The 18,689-nt window shown below is 46.4% G+C and overlaps 1 protein-coding gene across 1 annotated transcript in view; it reads left to right on the top strand.

The window, feature by feature from the left end:
- Positions 1 to 18,362, top strand: part of LOC134966646 (mucin-2-like) — a 39,812-nt gene extending 21,450 nt beyond the window's left edge. The window contains exons 5-9 of the mRNA XM_063943546.1: positions 5,046 to 5,211; positions 6,220 to 6,384; positions 6,546 to 6,619; positions 16,696 to 16,841; positions 17,391 to 18,362. Of these exons, the coding sequence (XP_063799616.1) occupies positions 5,046 to 5,211; positions 6,220 to 6,384; positions 6,546 to 6,619; positions 16,696 to 16,841; positions 17,391 to 17,441 (602 nt within the window). The 3' untranslated portion in view covers positions 17,442 to 18,362. The remainder of the gene's footprint in view (positions 1 to 5,045; positions 5,212 to 6,219; positions 6,385 to 6,545; positions 6,620 to 16,695; positions 16,842 to 17,390) is intronic.
- Positions 18,363 to 18,689: the final 327 nt, after the last annotated feature.

The raw sequence follows: 18,689 nt of genomic DNA on the forward strand, positions 1-18,689 counted from the left end.
TTGCTCTGGTACTAACCAGTGCCTCCTAAGAAATTTACCTTACTGCACGTCCTTGGCATGTATAGGACCTGTACTGCGCGTGTCCAATGATTGACAGTCTTCAGCCGTTTCGGGGTGGGGAAGGGGCGTCGACGACAGCCATTGCACAAAACGGAGGCGGGTTGTCTCCGTTTTGTGGGAGTGCAGAGGTCAGGGTCACCATCGGATTTCCTGGCCTCTTGGGAGGAGCTGCGGCGGTTGGCCTGCATCACCCCACGGGTCATTCAGCCTGGCCAATGGTGTTGCAGGTGATCCGATGCTGAATCCTCAGACGCTGTACTGGATGACAGAGGCACCGTCTGCTGCATGGCCATATCTGTGCTTCCTCCAACCACATCTGTAACAGGGATCAGTATGAAATACCTACAATCAAAATCCCGACAATAATTGTCCGATGGTCAAAATCCGGACAAGGTCAAAATACTGACAAGGTCAAAATACAGACATTAAAATGCCGACAGGTCAAAAAGTCAACACAAGTTTGTCATTGTTTTTTAGTGTGCATGTCGACAGAGGTTGACATGGACATCGTATAAGTGTACCGCTGCGCTCGCCATGCTTCGGGCACACTATTATATTCCCCCTCCAGGTCCACTGGGATGGTAAAGTATAAACAAATCGGTTTAAATTAAAAAAAAAAATCATGAAAAACTCATGTTGACTTTTTGACCTGTCGGCATTTTAAATGTCGGTATTTTTACCTTGTCAGGATTTTGACCATCGGTCAATAGTTGTCGGGATTTTGACCGTCGGGATTTTGATTGTAGGTAAATTGACTGCATCCCCTGCTTACTGAATGCTGCCCCCTTGAGCCACAAGGGAGGAATGACAGTCGGTAGCACAGTAATAATAAACAAAAGCACATTTCCACATCAGTGATTTAAAATGTGTAATATAGCATACAGTACATGCTGCCTACAGGGCGGATATTTATTTATCATTATTAGAGACCTGGGATTGGAAACAGGCTTACATGGGTACATCAGCTACCGGTACTTTCTAAAGCCCCTTTCAGATCTCCAATGCCGGATCCCACCCGGGAATTGGAAACGGGTCCTTCCCAGGTTGGATCCGGCCTTGGAGCCTAAGCACTGGCTTCCCGACCCGGCAATATAGCGGCGGGGGGGCGGAGGCGAACCCTTCTTATAACCCGGGAATTCCCCATGGCCCCTTTCACATCGCACAGTGACCCGTGTCGACCAGGCAATATGCCGGGTCGATATCGAGTTATTTTTGCGATCTGAAAGGGGTTTTATTGTTTTCTGTATAAACAGAGCTACTCTGACATTTACTGTACAATTCTCCTCTCTTCTCATAGTATTAGGTTTAGTTCCATTTGAAATAAATTAGTTTCTATATTTGTTCTGACAATAGCTTATTATTATTATTATTATTATTTTAGTTATATTCCATTGTTTGCCTTAACAGCATACCATTCCTCCCAGCATTCCATGGTGGATGTGACTACATTCCCACCATTGCGAATGTGTCCTGCTGTTCCACTTGAAGAGCGCCCAGAGCTTACTTCTCTCTCCACCCCTAACTTCTTCTTATAGATAGTTAATGCTTCTAATTCATAGACAGGGAACCATCTACGGTTGAGCCATCAACTGTTGAGTGCTGCGCATGAACAGAATGTGGCCTTGAATGCACATACCTCCACATCGGACCTCTATTACCCATGTGCAGCATCGGGACCTTAACATCGATGGCAAAAAAACACTTGCAACCATCAATGGGCGATGTCCAGCCATACTGCGACTCCCAACATTATAGCAGTCTGGACAAAAGCCATAAACATCAGCCCTGACCCTTCTATATCAGCACAGTTGTGACCAATGGCAGATTTTACCTAGGGGCTGCAGGACTGGCAGTGACTTCCCATAGGAAGCGCTCCCTACTAATCACAGCCAGGCAGTTCTAGGGGGATGTGTTTTCTTCCCCTGGGACTGTCATTCCGCCTGTGATCGTAGAGAAAGTGCTTTCCGCGGGAAGCCACTCTCCTGCTATAACATTAGCCCTTATCTGGCGTCAGGGCCGGTTCCGGGGCTTCTGGCGCCCCGGGCGGCATTAGGGGGCATGGCTTCATACAGGGGGCGTACACGTCTAGTTTCCCTTCGTGGAGAGGTCCTTTACTGTGCGGTGCGCGATGACGTAATCGCGCACCGCACATCAAAGGTCCAATTAACGAAGGGAAACTAGACGCGTAGCGTCTAGCTCCATTCGTGGAGAGGATCTTGGCTGTGCGGTGCGCGATGACGTCATCGCGCACCGCACAGTAAAGGACCTCTCCACGAAGGGAAACTAGACGCGTACGCGTCTAGTTTCCCTTGCCAGCGGCAGCAGGGGGACAGCGGGCAGCAGGGGCCGGGGGGCACACAGCAGCAGCGGATCTTGCCCTGGTGCGGCGCCTTCCGGATGGCGCCCTGTGCCCTCCGGAAGGCGGCGCCCCGGGCAAAAGTCCTGCTTGCCCGTGGCAAGATCCGCTACTGTCTGGCGTCTATGGGCTGCAGATGATGCAGTTCCTAGAAACCAGCCTGTTTAGCAGGGACGGAGTTAAGCCCGGCCCTCGGACATAAGCCCTGCCCCCACTGCTGGCAGACATAAGCCCCTCCCCCCTGTTACATCAGCCATCAATCCCCGGGTGACCAGGGAGCAGAGGGCTGCAGGTCCCCCGGCCAGACAGGTAATGAGCCACCGCTGGTTGTGACATGCTATAGCAGAGCTTTACTGGGTCATACACTTGTTACAGACCATGGGTCCCATAATCACATTACAGTGCTACCATGGATTCACCCTTTGCAGCCAGAGAGACATTACATGTTCGACCATACTATATTTAAGGGACATATCCACATACAGCAAAACCAGCAACTATTACTATAACTGCGCAGGAAGTCTCCTCATTCGGTCTCTAAAACAAGTTGCAACGTCACATAGCAATAGTTGGACTCGTATGGCCGTTTCTGTGCAGACTCCTATTAAAGATTTTTAATTCAGATTCTGTATGAATTGGATATGGCATATGATTGATAGATCTTTTGATATGATATTACCACATATTAGCATGGATTTACTGGTGGGAGATCATGCCAAACAAATCTTATTGACTTTTTTGACTCTGTGATGAAAATAATAGATCAAGGGGGAGCTGTAGATGTAGAATATCTAGACTTTAGTAAGGCATTTGACACTGTCCCACATCGCAGACTGCTAAATAAACTTGAAAGCCTGGGGGTGGATTATAAATCAGTTACATGGATAAGAACCTGGTTGCAGGATAGGAAACAGACAGTTGTAGTAAATGGAGTGCAATCTATGGAGGGAAATGTTACCAGTGGAGTACCCCAGGGATCTGTACTTGGTCCAGTTCTCTTTAATATCTTTGTTGGTGACATTGCAGATGGTATTGAAGGGAAGGTATGCCTTTTTGCAGATGATACAAAGATATTCAACAGGGTAGACACACCGGGAGGGGTCAAACAAATGATTAATGACCTAGGTAGACTTGAGAAATGGTCAAGAACGTGGCAACTACAGTTTAATGCTAAAAAATGCAAAATCATGCACTTGGGTATCAAAAACCCAAAGGCTAAGTATAGTATCAACGGTACTATAATGGAAACTACTGAGGAGGAAAGAGATTTAGGAGTCACTATTTCAAGTGACTTGAAGGCAGGAAAGCAATGCAACAAAGCAATGAGGAAGGCTAGTCAGATGCTCGGTTGCATAGGGAGAGGAATCAGTGGCAGGAAAAAAGAAGTGATAATGCCACTGTATAGGTCATTGGTACGGCCCCATCTGGAATACTGTGTCCAGTTCTGGAGACCCTATCTCCAGAAGGATATAAATACATTAGAGAGTGTACAAAGAAGGGCAACTAAAATGGTGCATGGCCTACATCACAAAACTTACCCGGAAAGGCTAAAAGATCTTAACATGTATAGTTTGGAGGAGAGAAGGGAAAGGGGGGACATGATAGAAACTTTCAAATATATAAAGGGTCTTAACAAAGTTCAGGAGGGAAACATTCTTCAAAGGAAAAGAAGTATTAGAACTCGAGGGCATACATTGAGACTGGAGGGGGGGAGGTTCAGGGGAAATTTAAGGAAAAATTACTTCACAGAAAGGGTAGTGGATAAGTGGAATAGCCTCCCATCAGAGGTGGTAGAGGCTAAGACTGTAGGGCAATTTAAACATGCTTGGGACAGGCATATGAATATCCTTACAAAGAATTAAGGTTAAAAAAGGGTTGAGATTACCTAAAGGATAAAATAAAAATCTGCCGTCAAATTCTGTTTCTATGTATATCACCCTATGTTTATACATGAATGTGAGACTTGTGTAGATATAATTGGGGGAATGTAATAGGGTGTGAGAATCAGAAAAAGAGAGATTTTGGGAGATTTCTCTGTTTTTTTTAAAAAGAGAGACACTTCTTGCGCGCCCAACCGAAATGGGGCGTGACTTTGCGGTAATGCCGCAGTCGTGAGCCCCGCTTCCAATTTTCGTAGCTGTGGGGGCATGGTCAGCGGCTTGTGAGCTGCTGACTATGTCCCCGGTCCCTCTGTCTCTTGTGAATAGACGCTGTCTATTCACCACTGCTCTGCTGGGCAGAGCAGTGAGTGCAGGAGTCTCCCAACTACCCCTCCCCCCCCCACAACGGGAGGGACAGCGGGACAGTCCCCAAAAAACTGGACTGTCTCGCAAAAATCGGGACAGTTGGGGGGTATACATTCCCCCATAATGCGCTTATGAAAAGGATACATTCTCCCTTTAAAAGAATAAGGCCCAGATTTATCAAGCCTTGGAGAGCGGTGATTAGTACCAACCAATCAGCTCCTGTCTTTTTTTCAAACGCAGCCTGTAACATGGCAGTTATGAGCTGGTTGGTTGATACTTTATCACCATGGTATTTATCACTCTCCAAGGCTTGATAAATGGGGGCTATATCTTTTCATCTCATCAATGACATATCCCTTAACTTGCTTTCCTCACATTTACAGAGGTGGATGAGCTGAAACAATATCTGAATTGCTCTCTGAATTACGCTGGCTATGAGGTGCAGTGTAATAATAACACCTGTTACTGCAACGGACCCTGCTTTACTCACCCAAACTACTGCAATCGCAACGGAGACTGCTACAATGCAATCAACGGACCACTATGCCAGTAAGTGCCCATTTCTTCCTTAATCCGCATTGTTGACCTTCACTCTACTGAATGCAGCCTCTCAATTCACTAAGAACTGGTGATGTCCATGAGGCGCCATTAGAAATTGTTACAATAAGAAAGACCGCTATTTGGCGTTAATATATTCAATAGACTATGGGCCTAATTCAGATCTGATCGCAGCAGCATATCTGTTAGTTGGGCAAAACCATGTGCAGTGCAGGGGGGACAGATATAACACGTGCAGAGAGAGTTAGATTTGGGTGGGTTATTTTGTTTCTGTGCAGGGTAAATACTGGCTGCTTTATTTTTTTTAACACTGCAATTTAGATTTCAGTTTGAACACACCCCACCCACATCTAACTCTCTCTGCACATGTTACAAAATGCACTACCAGATACAGCCCGCGGCCCACATTTACACATTACGCCAAATGTAAAATTAGCGTAAGTAGCTGCACCCAGAATCTCCAAATCAAGGAACAATGCCATAGACAATGGTATAGATTAGCCATGGGATCCGCATATCTAGGGCCATTACGTGTAGTGTAGTTTATGGCCCAATAACAAAGCCCATGTGGGGCGATAGGTCAATTCTAGGCACTATAAATACATTTCTGTATACATTGTAGAGGTCAGTAGCTTGCCGGCACACAGGTGGGCTTTAAGCAAATCCCCCAAAGATAAGTGTGAAGAATTAGTATGTCAGCTGGCCGAAATCCCCACTCGGGTGGTGGCGTGGACCAGGCCCGAACGTGGCGAGCGGACACGCTGCGCGCATTGCCAGTATTCCGGCTGTCAGGATCCCGGCGTCCTGAACGGCATGCGGGGTGGCTTGCCCTGTGTCGGCCGGCCCCCCGGAGTAAAGGGTTGTAGGTGTTCGTCTTTTACGCACTTGTACAACCCAAGCTGAATTAGGCCCTATAATCGGTGAATCACGCAAAAGATCATTTTATGTTGTTTTCTTGATAAATATCTGTGTATGACATCTTACACTATTCTCCCCTAGGTGCTACCAGTCTAATTTGTTCCAGTACAGCGGGAACCAGTGTGACCTTTATGAACGGAACGCTGGATTTTATGCCTTAGTTTTTGGCACCCTGGGCGGTGCGCTGCTGCTTCTCATTGTCTTAATTTTTGCGGTGGTAGTCTACAAGAAGAAGAGGATGACGAGGTATGTGCTGCTCCTATGGGGGGGGGGGAACTTGTTGGAATACACGCATGGAGATGGTGGGAGAAACCACAGGGGGATATGGGAAAAAACTGATATAGCATATTTGTCTTTTACTGTATAATGAATTTCGAGTAAAATAAAATTTTTCTCATGTTCTATAGTCTGTTTAGAGAAAGACGAGAATCAAAAACATGGTTTTCATTTGATGAAGAGCGTCATAGCTTTCAGTATACCGGTAAGTACAGTAAGAACCAACAGTGTGTCTTTTCTGCGTACAGCAAGAGCATCTCCCCCCTGGATCATCCAACATACTGCATCAATAAATCCAGATCTCTAGAAATATACGTAGACTCAAAAGAATTTGTACTGACTTTACGTCCATTGCTCAATAGTACAGATTATGGCCCTCATTCCCAGTTGTTCGCTCGGCGCTCGCAAGCTGCTTTTTGCAGCTTTACACACGCTAAGCTGCCGCCTACTGGGAGTGAATCTTAGCTTCTTAAAATTGCGAACGAAAGATTCGCAATATTGCGAAAAGACATCTCTGTGCAGTTTCTGAGTAGCTCCAGACTTACTCGGCATCTGCGATCAGTTCAGTGCTTGTCGTTCCTGGTTTGACGTCACAAACACACCCAGCGTTCGGCCAGACACTCCTCCGTTTCTCCAGCCACTTCCGCGTTTTTCCCAGAAACGGTAGCTTTTTTTCCCACACGCCCATAAAACGGCCTGTTTCCGCCCAGAAACACCCACTTCCTGTCAATCACATTACGATCACCAGAACGAAGAAAAAAACGTGAGTAAAATACCTAACTGCATAGAAAATTTACTTGGCGCAGTCGCAGTGCGGACATTGCGCATGCGCACTAAGCGGAAAATCGCTGCGATGCGAAAAAATTTACAGAGCGAACAACTCGGAATGACCACCTATGTGCCGTCACTAAATTAAAATACCTTACTCCTCAGATATGTAATATTGCATCACATCAAAACTGTATTTTGTAACCATCATCATGTGTTTCTAATACTGCACACACCTCAGCAGTACGGGAAAGAAACATGGGAGTATACAGTATTTACTAAAGTCCCGATTTCATTAGACTCTATTCGAGTTTTCTCTATCGTCCTAAGTGGATGCTGGGGTTCCTGAAAGGACCATGGGGAATAGCGGCTCCGCAGGAGACAGGGCACAAAAGTAAAGCTTTTACAGGTCAGGTGGTGTGTACTGGCTCCTCCCCCTATGACCCTCCTCCAGACTCCAGTTAGATTTTTGTGCCCGGCCGAGAAGGGTGCAATTCTAGGTGGCTCTCATAAAGAGCTGCTTAGAGAGTTTAGCTTAGGTTTTTTATTTTACAGTGATTCCTGCTGGCAACAGGATCACTGCAACGAGGGACAGAGGGGAGAAGAAGTGAACTCACCTGCGTGCAGGATGGATTGGCTTCTTGGCTACTGGACATGAAGCTCCAGAGGGACGATCACAGGTACAGCCTGGATGGTCACCGGAGCCACGCCGCCGGCCCCCTCACAGATGCTGAAGCAAGAAGAGGTCCAGAATCGGCGGCTGAAGACTCCTGCAGTCTTCTTAAGGTAGCGCACAGCACTGCAGCTGTGCGCCATTTTCCTCTCAGCACACTTCACACGGCAGTCACTGAGGGTGCAGGGCGCTGGGGGGGGGGCGCCCTGGGAGGCAAATGAAAACCTTTAAAAAGGCTAAAAATACCTCACATATAGCCCCAGAGGCTATATGGAGATATTTACCCCTGCCTAAATGTACTAAATAGCGGGAGACGAGCCCGCCGGAAAAGGGGCGGGGCCTATCTCCTCAGCACACGGCGCCATTTTCTGTCACAGCTCCGCTGGTCAGGAAGGCTCCCAGGTCTCTCCCCTGCACTGCACTACAGAAACAGGGTATAACAGAGAGGGGGGGCAAAATAAATGGCAATATATTAATATAAAAGCAGCTATAAGGGAGCACTTAATCATAAGGCTATCCCTGTCATATATAGCGCTTTTTGGTGTGTGCTGGCAGACTCTCCCTCTGTCTCCCCAAAGGGCTAGTGGGTCCTGTCTTCGTATAGAGCATTCCCTGTGTGTCTGCTGTGTGTCGGTACGTGTGTGTCGACATGTATGAGGACGTTATTGGTGTGGAGGCGGAGCAATTGCCAAATATGAGGATGTCACCTTCTAGGGGGTCGACACCAGAATGGATGCCTTTATTTGTGGAATTACGGGATAGCGTCAACTCGCTTAAGCAGTCGTTTGCCGACATGAGGCGGCCGGACACTCAATTAGTGCCTGTCCAGGCGCCTCAAACACCGTCAGGGGCTGTAAAACGCCCCTTGCCTCAGTCGGTCGACACAGACCCAGACACAGGCACTGATTCCGGTGGTGAAGGTGACGAATCAACCGTATTTTCCAGTAGGGCCACACGTTATATGATTTTGGCAATAAAGGAGATGTTACATTTAGCTGATACTACAGGTACCACTAAACAGGGTATTATGTGGGGTGTGAAAAAACTACCAGTAGTTTTTACCGAATCAGAAGAATTAAATGACGTGTGTGATGAAGCGTGGGGTGCCCCGATAAAAAACTGCTAATTTCAAAGAAGTTATTGGCTTTATACCCTTTCCCGCCAGAGGTTAGGGAGCGCTGGAAAACACCTCCTAGGGTGGACAAAGCGCTAACACGCTCATCAAAACAAGTGGCGTTACCCTCTCCTGAGACGGCCGCACTTAAAGATCCATCAGATAGGAGGATGGAAAATATCCAAAAAGGTATATACACACATGCAGGTGTTATACTACGACCAGCTATTGCGACTGCCTGGATGTGCAGTGCTGGGGTAGTTTGGTCAGAGTCCCTGATCGAAAATATTGATACCCTGGACAGGGACAATATTTTACTGTCGTTAGAACAAATAAAGGATGCATTTCTTTATATGCGTGATGCACAGAGAGATATCTGCACACTGGCATCACGGGTAAGTGCTATGTCCATTTCGGCCAGAAGAGCTTTATGGACACGACAGTGGACAGGCGATGCGTAGAGGAGTTATTTGGGGTCGGTCTATCGGATTTGGTGGCCACGGCTACGGCCGGGAAATCCACCTTTCTACCTCAAGTCACTCCCCAACTGAAAAAGGCACCGACCTTTCAACGCAGCCTTTTCGTTCCTTTAAAAATAAGAGAGCAAAGGGCTATTCGTATCTGCCACGAGGCAGAGGACGAGGGAAGAGACAGCAACAGGCAGCTCCTTCCCAGGAACAGAAGCCCTCCCCGGCTTCTACAAAAGCCTCAGCATGACGCTGGGGCTTCGCAAGCGGACTCGGGGGCGGTAGGCGGTCGTCTCAAGAATTACAGCGCGCAGTGGGCTCACTCGCAGGTAAATCCCTGGATCCTGCAGATAATATCTCAGGGGTACAGGTTGAAATTAGAGACAGAGCCACCTCGCCGTTTCCTGAAGTCTGCTTTACCAACGTCCCCCTCAGAAAGGGAGACGGTTTTGGAAGCCATTCACAAGCTGTATTCTCAGCAGGTGATAGTCAAGGTACCTCTTCTACAACAAGGGAAGGGGTATTATTCCACTCTTTTTGTGGTACCGAAGCCGGATGGCTCGGTAAGGCCTATTCTAAATCTGAAGTCCTTGAACCTGTACATAAAGAAGTCCAAGTTCAAGATGGAGTCACTCAGAGCAGTGATAGCGAACCTGGAAGAAGGGGACTTTATGGTATCCTTGGACATCAAGGATGCGTATCTCCACGTTCCAATTACCCCTCACACCAGGGGTACCTCAGGTTCGTTGTACAAAACTGTCACTATCAGTTTCAGACGCTGCCGTTTGGTTTGTCCACGGCACCTCGGGTCTTTACAAAGGTAATGGCCGAGATAATATTTCTTCTTCGAAGAAAAGGCGTATTAATTATCCCATACTTGGACGATCTCCTAATAAGGGCAAGGTCCAGAGAACAGCTAGAGATGGGTTTAGCACTATCTCAAGAGGTGCTAAAGCAGCACGGATGGATTCTGAATATTCCAAAATCCCAATTAATGCCGACAACTCGTCTGCTGTTCCTGGGGATGATTCTGGACACAGTTCAGAAAAAGGTTTTTCTTCCCGAAGAAAAAGCCAAGGAGTTATCTGACCTGGTCAGGAACCTCCTAAAACCAGGAAAGGTGTCTGTACATCAATGCACAAGAGTCCTGGGAAAAAATGGTAGCTTCTTACGAAGCAATCCCTTTCGGCAGATTCCATGCAAAGGGATCTGTTGGACAAATGGTCAGGGTCGCATCTTCAGATGCACCTGCGGATAACCCTGTCGCCGAGGACAAGGGTATCCCTTCTGTGGTGGTTGCAGGAGGCTCATCTATTGGAGGGCCGCAGATTCGGCATGCAGGATTGGATCCTGGTGACCACGGAGGCCAGCCTGAGAGGCTGGGGAGCAGTCACACAGGGAAGAAATTTCCAGGGAGTGTGGTCGAGCCTGAAAAAGTCTCTTCACATAAGCATTCTGGAACTAAGAGCAATCTACAATGCTCTAAGCCAGGCGGAACCTCTGCTTCAAGGAAGACCGGTGTTGATCCAGTCGGACAACATCACGGCAGTCGCCCATGTAAACAGACAGGGCGGCACAAGAAGCAGGAGGGCAATGGCAGAAGCTGCCAGGATCCTTCGCTGGGCGGAGAATCACGTGATAGCACTGTCAGCAGTATTCATCCCGGGCGTGGACAACTGGGAAGCAGACTTCCTCAGCAGACACGACCTTCACCCGGGAGAGTGGGGACTTCATCCAGAAGTTTTCCACATGCTATTAAACCGTTGGGTAAAACCAATGGTGGACATGATGGCGTCTCGCCTCAACAAAACACTGGACAGGTATTGCGCCAGGTCAAGAGATCCGCAGGCAATAGCTGTGGACGCGCTGGTAACACCTTGGGTGTACCAGTCGGTATATGTGTTTCCTCCTCTGCCTCTCATACCAAAGGTATTGAGGATTATACGGCAAAGAGGAGTAAGACTAGTGGCTCCGGATTGGCCAAGAAGGACTTGGTACCCGGAACTTCAAGAGATGGTCACGGACGATCCGTGGCCTCTACTTCTGAGAAGGGACCTGCTTCAGCAGGGTACTTGTCTTTTTCAAGAATTACCGCGGCTGCGTTTGACGGCATGGCGTTTGAATGCCAGATCCTAAAAGGAAAAGGCATTCCAGAAGAAGTCATTCCTACCTTGATAAAGGCAAGGAAGGAAGTCACCGCGAAGCATTATCGCCGTATTTGGCGAAAATATGTTGCGTGGTGCGAGCAGCGGAGTGCTCCGATGGAGGAATTTCAACTGGGTCGTTTTCCTACATTTCCTGCAATCAGGATTGTCTATGGGTCTCAAATTGGGATCTATTAAGGTTCAAATTTCGGCCCTATCAATATTCTTCCAAAATGAATTGGCCTCAGTCCCTGAGGTCCAGATTTTTATCAAAGGAGTACTGCATATACAGCCTCCTGTGGTGCCTAAGGTGGCACCGTGGGATCTAAATGTAGTTTTAGATTTCCTCAAATCCAATTGGTTTGAACCACTAAAGAATGTGGATTTGAAATATCTCACATGGAAAGTGACTATGTTACTGGCCCTGGCTTCGGCCGGGAGAGTATCTGAACTGGCGGCTTTGTTTTATAAAAGCCCTTATTTAATTTTCCATTCGACATAGGGCAGAGCTGCGGACGCGTCCGCATTTTCTCCCTAAGGTGGTATCAGCGTTTCACCTGAACCAGCCTATTGTAGTGCCTGCGGCTACAGACGACTTGAAGGACTCCAAGTTGTTGGACGTTGTCAGAGCCTTAAAAATATACATTTAAAGGACGGCTGGAGTCAGAAAATCTGACTCGCTGTTTATACTGTATGCACCCAACAAGTTGGGTGCACCTGCTTCTAAGCAGTCGATTGCTCGTTGGATTTGTAACAAAATTCAACTTGTACATTCTGTGGCAGGCCTGCCACAGCCTAAATCTGTTAAGGCCCATTCCGCAAGGAAGGTGGGCTCATCTTGGGCGGCTGCCCGAGGGGTCTCGGCATTACAACTCTGCCGAGCAGCTACGTGGTCAGGGGAGAACACGTTTGTAAATTTTTACAAATTTGATACCCTGGCAAAGGAGGACCTGGAGTTCTCTCATTCGGTGCTGCAGAGTCATCCGCACTCTCCCGCCCGTTTGGGAGCTTTGGTATAATCCCCATGGTCCTTTCAGGAACCCCAGCATCCACTTAGGACGATAGAGAAAATAAGAATTTACTTACCGATAATTCTATTTCTCGGAGTCCGTAGTGGATGCTGGGCGCCCATCCCAAGTGCGGATTATCTGCAATACTTGTACATAGTTATTGTTAACTAATTCGGGTTATTGTTTAGGAAGCCATCTTTCAGAGGCTCCTCTGTTATCATACTGTTAACTGGGTTTAGATCACAAGTTGTACGGTGTGATTGGTGTGGCTGGTATGAGTCTTACCCGGGATTCAAAATCCTCCCTTATTGTGTACGCTCGTCCGGGCACAGTACCTAACTGGAGTCTGGAGGAGGGTCATAGGGGGAGGAGCCAGTACACACCACCTGACCTGTAAAAGCTTTACTTTTGTGCCCTGTCTCCTGCGGAGCCGCTATTCCCCATGGTCCTTTCAGGAACCCCAGCATCCACTACGGACTCCGAGAAATAGAATTATCGGTAAGTAAATTCTTATTTTTTTTTCTAAGTGGCATCTCGGTAATTTACTACACATAAAACTCAGCAGTGTTTGGGGCATTCAGATTTTTTTTCACGGCTGTCTACACAAATACGAACGAATAGACCATCGGTCAAATACGCCTGTTATTTAATAGAACTCGGTAATTTACTAAGAATTAGTATTCGTAATCACTGCCGACAATAGCCAAAGACTGCCGGGAAAGCATAGAATTCGTAAAATAAGGAGCTTTCCAATAGACCTGCTTTTTGCTGGCGTGTTCAGATAGTCATGCACGGGATCAGTGAGATCTGTGCATGCTTCTCTGCGGGTAAGGGTCTGAATAGGTTGAATATGTTAAAAAAAAAAATTGCATGGGGTCCCCCCTCCTATGTATAACCAGCCTCTTTGAGCCGGTCCCGGTTGTTTAAAAAATACCGGGGGGAAATTGGACAGGGCCTCCGCAGTATTTAGACAACCACCACCTGGCTCTTGGGCCGGCCCTGGTTCCAAAAATACGGGGGACAAAAAACATAGGGGTCCCCCGTATTTGTAAAACCAGCACTCCACTAAGCAGGGCGATAATGCCACATTTATGTAGGTCCCTGCGGCCGTGGCATTACCCTGCCCCCCCAACTAGTCACTCCTGGCCGGGGTTCCCTGGAGGAGTGGGGACCCCTTAAATCAAGGGGTCACCCCCTCCAGGCACCCAGGGGTGGAGCCCGAGGCTGTCCCCAGCACCCCTGGGCGGTGGGTGCCGGGATGATAGCCATAAGTGTGGTAAAAAAGAATATTGTTTTTGTTATTGTTGTGGAACTACAAGTCCCAGCAAGCCTCCCCACTTGCTGGTAGTTGGAGAACCACAAGTACCAGCATGCGGGAAAATAACGGGCCCGCTGGTACCTGTAGTTCCATAACAACAAAAATACCCAAATAAAAACACAACACATTGTGACAGTAAAAATGTATTAATACACACTCACCTACATGCTACACCGGCCATTCACGTCCACTTGTCCATGTAGAATCCAATAGGTGTAAACATATACTTATAACCAATCCAGTGAAGCTCGTCCTCTTCTTTCCTGAAGTAATCCACAGGGTTAAAAAAAAAAAAAAAAAGAGCAAAAAACCCGGTCCAACGCACTAAAGGTGGCTGCTGTCACTAGAGATCCCGCCAGCCAATCAGGGAGTATTGTCATGGTGCTCTCCTGATTGGCTGTGCGCTCCTAGCCCGTCAAGCAGGAGGTACGCACCGGCTAGAATGGGGCTTAGCGGCGCTCCTTTCTAGCCTATGATGGGAACTTTGCGGTCTGCGGCTAACCGCAAGGTTAATTGGGGTCACTCTTGTGGGTGACCCCAATTAACTTTGCAGTTAGCCGCAGACTGCAAAGTTCCCATCATAGGCTAGAATAGAGCACTGCTAAGCTCCATTCTAGCCGGTGCACTCCTCTTGATTGACAGGCTAGGAGCGCACAGCCAATCAGGAGAGCGCTATGATGTGGCGCTCCTTGATTTGCTGGCAGGATCTCTAGTGACAACAGTCACGGGGGTCCCGGCATTCTGGGAAAGGGGTTCCATGTGTAAACATGGAACCCCTTTAGTGTGTTGGACAGGGTTTTTTGCATTTTTTTTTTCTTTTAACCCTGTGGATTACTTCAGGAAAGAAGAGGGCCGAGCTTCACTGGATTGGTTGTAAGGATATGTTTAATTTTTACAGGTACCCCTATTGAATTCTACATGGACAAGTGGATGTGAATGGCCGGCGTGGGATGTAGGTAAGTACTGTATGTATGAGTGTGTACAGTAAGTGTGTTTTAATAAATTTTTACTGTCACTGTGTGTTGTGCTATTATTTGGGTATTTTTTGTTGTTGTGGAACTACAGGTACCAGTGGGCCCGTTATTTTCCCGCATGCTGGCACTTGTGGTTCTCCAAGTACCAGCAAGCAGGGGAGGCTTGCTGGGACTTGTGGTTCCACAACAAAAAAAACAATATTCTATTTTTTACCACACTTATGGCTATCAGCTCGGCACCCACCGCCCTGGGGTGCTGGGGACAGCCTCAGGCTTCACCCCTGGCCCTTGGGTGCCTGGAGGGATGGACCCCTTAATTTAAGGGGTCCCCTCTCCTCCAAGGAACCCCGGCCAGGGGTGTCTAGTTGGAGTGGTAATGCCACGGCTGCAAGGACCTACATAAATGTGTCCCTCGGCTGTGGCATTATGTCCCTGGCTAGTGGAGCCCGCTGCTGGTTTAAAAAATACGGGGGACCCCCATGTCTTTTGTCCCCCATATTTTTGGAACCAGGGCTGACCCAAGAGCCCGATGCTGGTTGTCTAAATACTGGGGAACCCCTGTCCAATTGATCCCCGGTATTTATTTTTATTATACTTTTAACTCTTTCTATACTAGACACAATGAAGCCCTGCACGGATCTCACTGATCTGGCCGGGCTTCATTGTGTTATGTCTGGCAGTGTTTTACTAATCACTCCCGTAAAACACTGTCCGACAATATGAATGGCATCGACATCGTAAAATACGAATTTGAGAAACACGGTAGCTTAGTAAATTACCGAACACAAATTCAAAAAGTTGCAAATTTGCATGGCCAATCATTCGAGTTCAATTTCGACTGAAATCGGAAAAAAAACGAATCTTAGTAAATATACCCCATGGAGTGCAGACATCAGATAGACAGTAGAGAGGGCTTAAGAGGAGGACTTTGAGAGAACACTTGAAAGGTTGAAGGTTGGGTGAGAGTCTAGTCAAATGGGGTAGGGAGTCCAATAAATGGGGAGCAGCACATGAGGAGACTTGGAGGCAGGAGAATAAGGTGGTTATCAGGGCGTACAAAAAGAGTCAAAGCTCAGAGACAGATAATGGGTCTATGTACTAAGGCTTGGAGAGAGATAAAGTACCAACCAACCCGCTCCTAACTGCCAAGCTGAAGGCTGTGTTTGAAAAAGGATAGTAAGGAGCTGGTTGGCTGGTACTTTATCTCTCTCCACTTTATCACTCTCCAATGTTTAGTCCATCCAGAATGGTTTTGCCTTGCAAATGATCGCTGCTTTAAAAAACAGGGAGACTCTCAGAAAGTCCTGCACCTCCGGCAACTCGTAGGCTATTAAATTTAGCCCAAAATGTTGTTCTGACAGACATGCACATACACATTTACATTTGGGGAGCAGAGGTGGCACAGTGGTTAGCATTACTGTCTCACAGCACCATGGTCATTGCCTGTCTGTGTTTGTTTGCATGTTCTCCCTGTGTTTTCTTGAACTTCCTATTGCGTTCGGACAAAAAAATTGTGTTTGTGTGTCCATGTGATAGAGAACATAGTGTGTAAGCGCCGCTGGGTCAGGGACTGTTGTGAGTGACTGAATATTCTCTGTAAAGCGCTGCGTAAGATACACGTGCGCTATATGAAGAACACTTTCTGCTCCCTTGTGGGTAACTGCAGTAACGCAGGGAAAAAATGGTAATTCTGCAAAAATGCCAGGCATCATGACCCTAAACAATTATAAGTATGTTGCACTGAAAATAATTAATGTATATTAATAATATTTAGAAAGATAACAATGAATTTGTTTTTTTCATGTAATCTTAGATATGGATGCTGTGGCCAGAGCCCACATGACAAAGTTGTCTCCTAAACAAGGGAGATACGACTTAGAAAGCCATCAATCTACTGGCAGCGACCTCTCCTCAGGGGTGTATACGCCCAGATTGGAGAAAGTGGATACTACACAATCGGTAAATTATTATTAATTCAGGAGGTTTGGTTGTGAAAGAACGGTGGATACACTAGCACAAATACCCCATCCAGGGTCAGAATAACAATGGGGCAGGTGGAGCTACAGCTCCAGGCCATCACATGGAAATAGGCCCATTATCATGACAGCACCCTGATGACCATCTGCCCAGTGGGCCACACAGTCTGCCATAAATCATATGTCAAGTTTTCTCACAAAATTCTCACATTTTTCTATTTTTATGTATTTATTGAGTCTTTGGGGCTGATAATGTACACAACCATGTGACACAAACCACAAACCAATGGCCACACCTACATAACACTGGCCATACCCACACAGCACTGGCCACACCCACGTGACACTGGGCAAACCCACACAGCACTGGTCATAACCCCTCCCCCTCTCAGTCTAGACCCTAGAACATGTTCAGCCATAACCTTAATCCGGCCCCGACACCCTCTAATTATAAATACATGCTGATAGGAGGATGTTACAAGCTTGCGTGTGGGAACAGAAAAACCTTTAACATTTTTCTTTCTCTCCACAGTACAAAATAGAAAGACCACAACTGGCGCCGTCCAATAGCGGACAAACGTGATCTGAAATCGTAAAAAATAAATATTGGTGAAATTGCAGCAACATTTTGCACAAATTGACTATGGAGGTGTAACGGCAATACAATGGCTGAACTCCTCTTGTGCTGCACCATATCATGGCATTCTGCACTTTATTGGTAAACTCTGCATTTCGTTGAGTTTATAGCCTACAGGATTCTAGGCGGGGGAAAAAAAAAAAAAGTATTGGCGCACTTAAAGAGGAAATCTGACAGAAAAACATGCAAAATTCTGTAGTCGAAGGCAGAATGAATCAAATATTCTGTGGATCAGTGTTGAACGTATTGCTTATCTCTGGTGCTGAAGAACATTAAAAACAGAATTATTTTCTTATCTAATGTGAACGTTCAGTTAAAAAATTTTTGAAGAAACGTGTATCTGACCAATGTCGCTATTTGCACAGTCCTACGCAAAATGAATAATCACAATTCTATTTTCAAATTAATATATTATGGTTTTTTTATTTTCTTAAAGTTATGTATGAATTGTAAAATGAACAAAATTATTTGCCATGCACTGAGTTTCTTCTGGTAAGAAAGGAACAAATTCTGCATTTCTTGCACTTGTACACAGCTGTGGCCCAGATTTATCAAGCCTTGGAGAGTCAAAGCACCAACCAGTCAGCTCCTGTAATTTTTGAAACACAGCCTGTAACATGGCAGTTAGGAGCCGATTGGTTGGTACTTTATCAAATTGCAATTTATCACTCTCAAGGATTGATAAATCGTATATTGTATTTTTTTATAACAAAAAAACAAAAATGAGGTATAGTTTTAAAAGAAGACTATGCGGAGTTTGTTTTTATTCTAAATAAGTTTACATATTTTATTATTACCAAACCGTTTAGGTTGAAATGTTAAAGGGAACAGAATCTAATGAGAATATCTGTCAGAACAATAAAAAAATGACTCCAACAGCAAAGGTGTTTGTATTTCTTCAGTAGAGGGGATGTGTAGAGGGGCGGGTAGTGTACCATATAGTAGGTCTGTGTTCTAGACCAAATACGGACACAAGCAGTGGTTTTGTTGGTCAATTAGGACATTTTTGGTCAGTTTAGTTACATGCAGAAAATACATTTTGCAGGGTTGTGCTGAACAGCAGATTCTCAATGCTGGAACTAATATTAGATGAACAAGTAACACTTTTATTTCCAAGTGGCTTAGGTTAGCTCACATGTAAGCTCCGTTTATTTAGGAAATTTAGTCCAGTATTGTCCATATCATTTCTCAATG

The sequence above is a fragment of the Pseudophryne corroboree genome, chromosome 10 (genome assembly GCF_028390025.1).
Source record: "Pseudophryne corroboree isolate aPseCor3 chromosome 10, aPseCor3.hap2, whole genome shotgun sequence".
Classification (NCBI taxonomy): domain Eukaryota; kingdom Metazoa; phylum Chordata; class Amphibia; order Anura; family Myobatrachidae; genus Pseudophryne; species Pseudophryne corroboree.